The sequence below is a fragment of the Brassica oleracea genome, chromosome C3, assembly GCF_000695525.1.
Source record: "Brassica oleracea var. oleracea cultivar TO1000 chromosome C3, BOL, whole genome shotgun sequence".
Classification (NCBI taxonomy): domain Eukaryota; kingdom Viridiplantae; phylum Streptophyta; class Magnoliopsida; order Brassicales; family Brassicaceae; genus Brassica; species Brassica oleracea.
In genome coordinates, this window is record NC_027750.1 from 27,012,725 (window position 1) to 27,019,593 (window position 6,869).

Genomic DNA, 6,869 nt, shown 5'->3' on the forward strand with positions numbered 1-6,869 from the left:
TTGATTATATTGTTAAATAAATACAAATTCATAATGAGTAGTTAAATAGCTCTCTGAACTTATTGATCAAGGGAAATCACATAGCATAATTATAGTGACCACACGACTAAAACTAAGATATAATCATTTTGTTTCTTAGATATTAACATAATTATAACCCGACATGAGTATATGACCCGCTCCGTTTCATAAGATTCCAACAAATATGAAAGAGACCATGTAACTAATTATAATTGATAACTTACACGAATATGATGAAGAAGCTATATATTGAGCTTCAACTTCTTAAAAGTTAAATCTACGTGGTTTAATTTGTACATACTAAAATAGCGTAAACGTCAAGGCCATTAATCCCGACACATGAAGATTCTCTATACGTTTTATATAACTAATAAGCTATATTACATAGGTATGTCAATTCAAATCAGTTAAGAAAATAAAATAATACTAACATACTGTTCGTGATATCTATTCACAATGCATATTGACTATAATCATTACTCTATCTTCAATGAGATGTCATAGTCAACAGAAAATCAAATCATATCTTAGTAATTTCAACAATCATATGCACTTAGTTGAATTCTCCACATTAATTTGGTCTGCCCATCGATTTTTGTTTGCTCAAAATAATAATGATAAGTGTATTTGATTTGATATTGCGCAAATGTATCAAAAATAAATTAGAAATAGGTGTGAAAAATCAAATGTGTGAAAGCAGCATTAGCATATGTGGTTATGCAAAATGTTCTGTCAAAAAGCCAGGCTGGCATTTCCCATCCGATGATTGCTTGTGGGTCCCGTTTTCTTCACTGCCTAAAGCACATGTGCTACTGCTTATGTGTCCTCTTTACATCTACACTTAATCGTACTAATTTGTTTTTAATAAACCTAAATGTTCTTCTTTTATGTATAAAACAAGATTGATTAGTCTGTAAGCCCACATCATCATGTTTACGAAATTAATAATTAGTGGTATAATATATTGCTAGACGAAAATAAATAAATAAATACTTCAATAGTACTTGCTTGATTTGCTTGTGTATATTCTTACATACTCTTCATGAGTAATCTTTGAAAAGTTAGATTAATGAGTTCTCGTTGCACCAAAAAAAGAGTTCTCTTATTATGTTATAAAACTATATATTACTATTATACTAACCCCTCTACCAAATTATATACTATTAATTACTCATTTTCTATATAGTAAATCCAAACGGCTGCTTGCTCCAATCAAAGCAGACCACATGAACTCCATCTGTCATTTTACACATCATATTCTACTTCTCTTCTCTTGGCTCTCTCTATCTACTGATTAAATCCTCTAATCTTAGTTTTCAAAAGTTAATTTTAGTTGTTTTTATAACCAGTTAATGGTGGTTTTATACTTAAATAAATAACCCTGTAATCAGTATTTTAATTTCATAGCATTTTATGATTTGTATAGCCACTAGCACATAGCAATATCGAGACAAACCAGTAATGGTACATATTCAATTGTACTAACTATTCTTAATTTTTTCAACTAGATTTAGACTTATAGCTATTCAGATTGTAGAATAGTCGTGTCGGCAAGATATGCTGGTCCAGTCGTTGAAGACAAAAACTTAGATTATGGATTTGCATAAGTAATTAATTAAATTATATTTATATTATAACAAGTAGGATTAATAGTTGATAGACGAAAACAGATGCGAGCCAAATTCACGTATAAACATAATATAAATATTTTTTTATTAAAAATGTGGATCACTGAAGGAACAAGCATATGGATTACTTACTGATAAGTAATAAACTCTCCTGTAAACGATTTAATTAGCTTCTTCATCGGTTGAATTTAAGCTATTATCAATCAAGCTATTTGCAGTGAATAATCATGTGTATGTCTCACTAATTAATTTTTGTTTAGGGAGAGAATGCTGAAATGTCGCTCCAAGATCTGAGTGAATTATAGTACTATATGGTCCTTTAATGTTAAAATTAATGTTTAAATATCCGGATCAAAACAAAATCGATGACAGTAATGATTATTATTAATAGTATTGATTTGATAGCAATTCCAACAAACAGTGCGTTAAACAAATAATAACACATGTAGTTGCCATCGGACTCTCTTGCTTCTTCATTTCCTCCTTTCTTTCTGTCCTCACGACGATTCTCCTTCCTCAGGAACTTAAGTTTCTGAGTTCATGAAGATGCCAGTAAGTACGTTTCTCCCTTTTTATTCAGTCCTTTTGTTTTAATTGCCGTCTGCAATTCCAAAGTATGAAATTTTGTAGATGAATCTCTTATGTGTTCTAGTTTTAAGTCTATGATTCTCTCACTTGCTTCTGTTGTTTGTTCCAACTCTTGCAAACATCAGCTCTGTGTTATCCGTTTGAGAATAGGACATCTCTCAGCAGAGCAAAATCTAGCAATCTCTGTTAGATTTTCGATTTTTTCCTCTGTTTTGTACTTACGTGTTCTGTTTCTACCTTCTTGGATCTTCACATCAGTTCTTGTCTGAATGAAAAATCATATGAAATTTTCAGATAGAATTTTAGTTTTCGGAAATTCCTATGTTGACATCAAGGAAGGAAGAGAGTTAATGTTATTTATTAGTCAGCTATCAAAAAAACTCAATTTCCAGGATTTTTTTTGTTTTGTTATGCAGGTGGCATTGGTCTGGCTACTGGCATTCACCAATATATTATTGATCAGAGGAGAAAGCAATGATGCCATATGCAAGGATCGTTTCAAGTTAGACCCTAGACCTCACAGCGTTTCCATCCTCGAGTTTGGAGCCGTTGGAGACGGCAATTATCTGAACACGCTTGCTTTCCAGAACGCTATTTTCTACCTCAAGTCCTTCGCAGATAAAGGCGGTGCTCAGCTTTACGTCCCACCAGGGAAATGGCTCACGGGAAGCTTCAATCTCACCAGCCATCTCACTCTCTTCTTGGAGAAAGGAGCAACCATTCTTGCATCGCCGGTATGATATTGGTTTAAAGTTTCTTTTGTACATAGCCTTGGTTAATATGGTAACATTGTTGTTTCTCTTTAACGTGGCTAGGACCAATCGCACTGGGACACTGTCAGTTCTCTACCGTCATATGGTCGTGGAAAGAGGTACAGAAGTTTGATCAACGGAGACAATCTACTAGACGTAGTCATCACCGGTAAATAACAAATAAATGTCTTAACATTTTACCAAAAAATAATAATAATAATAATAACTGTCCACACCATCATGACCAAAGTGTCTGACCTGACGACATTGAGACTTGAACTTTTATATATATGGCAGGTGATAACGGAACATTTGATGGTCAGGGTGCAGTTTGGTGGGAGTGGTTTGAGTCGGGAACCTTGAACTATAGCCGACCTCATATCATCGAATTAGTCTCATCCAAAAACATCCTTATATCCAATCTAACCTTCTTGAACGCACCTTCTGTCAACATACACCCTGTTTATTGCAGTCATGTTCATATCCGAAAAGTTTTGATCGAAACAACCGTTGATTCTCCGTACGTTCTTGGAGTTGTCCCAGGTACGAAACCATTTCGTCATGTTTTAGCCCTGGGCATTTCGGGTATCGGTTCGGGTATTTAGGGTTTCAGGTAGTTCGGGTAAGGGGCTAGAGGATCCATTTACTATCTGACCTATTTTCGGTCTAGTTCGGTTCATATAGTTTCGGGTTTAGTTCGGTTCGGATAGTAAAACTAGGAACTGGAAAAAAATCGGTTCTCATTTGGTTCCGGTTCGGGTTCGGGTAGTTCGGTAAAATATCAATTATTTAGGATAAAATATCAAATAATTATGATGATTTTAGATTAAAAAATTGGATATTTCGGATTACTTTGAATATTTCGGATTACTTTCGATATTTCGGATAAAACTATCCAGATACTTTCGGATAGTTCGGATACTTTATAATAGTTTAGGTATCTTCGAATATTTTTGGATACTTTTAATAGATTTTTAAATTAAAAATATATATTTAGTTATGTTATATGTATATATTATATGTATATATAATTAATATTTTTATATATTCGAGTATCCGTTCGGTTTTCGGTTTGGTTCCGCTTTGGTTCGGTTATTTCGGATATAGAAATATAGGAACCGTTCGGATATTTAAAGGTGTCGGTACTGTTCCGGTTTTAGGTATTTCGGTTCGGTTCCAGTTCGGTTCTTATTTTTTTGCCCAGGCCTAGTAGCATTACTGTTCGTTAGCTAACCAAACGCAGTCTAGAGCATAGACAAAAAAAAACTGCTTAGGGCATTTCGATTTTATACGATAATTTTAGTTGTATATAGGTCATTATGTATGGAGAATAAGGACACAAAAGTTTATATATCTGAGCTTATGACATTATGGAAAATTTTAAAAATGTCAAACCCGCAGTAAATAATTTCTATAATGTTTTTTCTTGTGTAGATTCTTCGGACAATGTTTGTATCGAAGACTCAACCATCAACGTTGGCCACGATACGATCTCTCTCAAAAGTGGCTGGGACCAGTACGGTATAAACTACAACCGTCCAACCACCAACGTCCATATTCGTAACCTCAGCTTAAAATCTCCCACAGGCGCCGCCATCTCCTTCGGGAGCGAGATGTCAGGAGGAATCTCCGACGTGACCGTGGAGCTTCTCACCATACAAAGCTCACACGTAGGCGTAGCGTTCAGAACCACCAGAGGCAGAGGAGGGTATATACGTAATATCACAATCTCTGGCGTTATTCTCTCACGTGTAGACACAGCCATCGTAGCAGACGGACACACCGGGTCCCATGCGGATGATAAGTACGACCGGGACGCGCTCCCAGTCGTGACACATGTCCTCATGCGGAATTTTACCGGGGAAGGTATAGGATTGGCCGGGAAGTTCACCGGAATCGGAGAGTCTCCGTTCACGTCCATCTGTCTCTGGGATATTCATTTACAAACGAGTTCAGAATCTTGGGTATGCTCCAACGTCTCTGGATTCTCGGACGACGTAACGCCTGAGCCTTGTCAAGAGCTCATGAGTTCTCCCTCGTCTTGTTTCGCCGGTGGTGGGATATACGGTGGGGATACGGCGGCTCGGGCCTACTACAGTTGGTAAAAACCATATGGTGGAGTTTGGTTTACGATACGATTGAATTTTCAATTTTTTTTGTCAATAAAGTCATAAAATTTGTTGTTAGAGTGAGTAAGATAAAAGAAAATTACGTTTTTGTAAGTGGGGGAGTTTCAAGAAACAGAGTTTGTGTTTGTATTATGTACAGCTTCCATGTCTTCATTCTTAATGTAAGAAAATTCATGTTCTTGACCTGGAAGAGGGTTTGTCTTTCTGACGTGAATCGCAAGGCAACTTCCTATCAATAATCTATATTATTAAAACTAAAGTACATTTTAGTAATGTTTGGAAACATGGATAGTAGAATAAATGAAAATTGTTTGGAAACATGGATAGCAGATTAAATATTTTCTTTTATTTACACATTTAACCATTGCATTTACAATAAATTAACTACTTTTTTTTATATTTCTTTTTATTTACAGATTCTACCATTACATTTAAAATAAATTTAAATTAATTAATTATAATGATTGTTGTTTCTTTGTGGTGAAATTAAAAACACAAACTAATATATATAGTATATATTATATAAAACAACTTTTAAATACAGTATTACCTTATTTAATTTAGTCAAATATAAAAATTTAGAGAGTTCAAATTTTCAAGAAAACAAAATATCATAAAATTAATAATAATTCATAGAAAACTAATGCAAACAATTATTATTTTTAGTATGTTGTTTCATTTTAAAATAAATTAACAAAAACAACAACAAATAAATAGTATAATTACATCAAACTGCATCAATTTATAAAAAAAATTAATATAGTATTATGTACAAAATAAAAATATATTATTAAAAAATTATATTATAAAATAATATATTCTACTATATATGTAAATTACAAAACATAAAAAAATATATATGGATATTTTTAATAAAACCAACGATTTATGAGTTTACGTTGAAGACAAATTAAATCAAACACCCGCACGGGGGTGCGGATCAAGTTCTAGTCTTTGTTAAAACTTTCTTCTCGAATGTATCATTTAGATAATCATGTCAGGGTTAGAAATGCCGAGATCTTGAACCTGTCATTACAGTTCCGCTCTCAAAACCTCTGAATGTACATTAATCTCTTTGCACATACACACGTTTTAAACCCTAACGATTGACAAAGCGGTGACTCCAGTAAGATTTGGCCGCATATGAGCATGACTTTGGTTCGTGTCGCACACGATCTTATTACATTATCTTGGCTTGTCTCCTGGACGATGGTCGGCATGACCACTGTCACATCCCGGTTCTCCCAAACCGGAATGGCTTTGTTTTTCTTGATTATTAACTTGATTTAGACCAAAGTCCATTAGTTTTTATCCTTCTTTTCTGGCCCGTGTAGTAAACCCTAAGGTTTCCTCTTCTTTTCCTATAAAAAGGAGTCTCGTCCTTCTCTTCTCTCCCATTAGAAATCAGAGCGAAGCCTTGCAGAGTTCCAGAGAGATCTGAAAATCCTAGCCGTCAAGGTTTCTCTTTTCTTCTCTCTCGTTCTCTCTCGCCTGCGTCTCTCTCTCTCTCTCCTTGCTGTTTGCCGTTTGCTGAAGGCGAGAGCCAAGCCTTGGAGATCCCTGATGAACCGATCCAATTCTATGTCCAGATCTCTCCTTGTCTTCTTTCTAGATCTGGTCGCTGGTGAGGTAAGGAACCCTAGTTCTCGTTTCCTCCATCTCTTTGTTCTCTTTTATCTTGGATCTCTCATCCCGGATTCTTTGGTGGTAGCACCAATCCTTTTTGTTGTAGATCTGGTTCGTGGAAAGCC

General features: G+C 34.9%; 1 protein-coding gene across 1 annotated transcript; it reads left to right on the top strand.

The window, feature by feature from the left end:
* Nucleotides 1-2,060: 2,060 nt before the first annotated feature.
* On the top strand, nt 2,061-5,211 carry LOC106328373 (probable polygalacturonase). The gene is made up of 5 exons (XM_013766802.1): nt 2,061-2,201; nt 2,654-2,971; nt 3,053-3,158; nt 3,287-3,532; nt 4,424-5,211. The coding sequence occupies exons 1-5, from the start codon at nt 2,190-2,192 to the stop codon at nt 5,092-5,094; spliced, it is 1,353 nt and encodes a 450-aa protein (XP_013622256.1). The 5' UTR covers nt 2,061-2,189; the 3' UTR covers nt 5,095-5,211.
* The last annotated feature ends 1,658 nt before the right edge of the window (nt 5,212-6,869 follow it).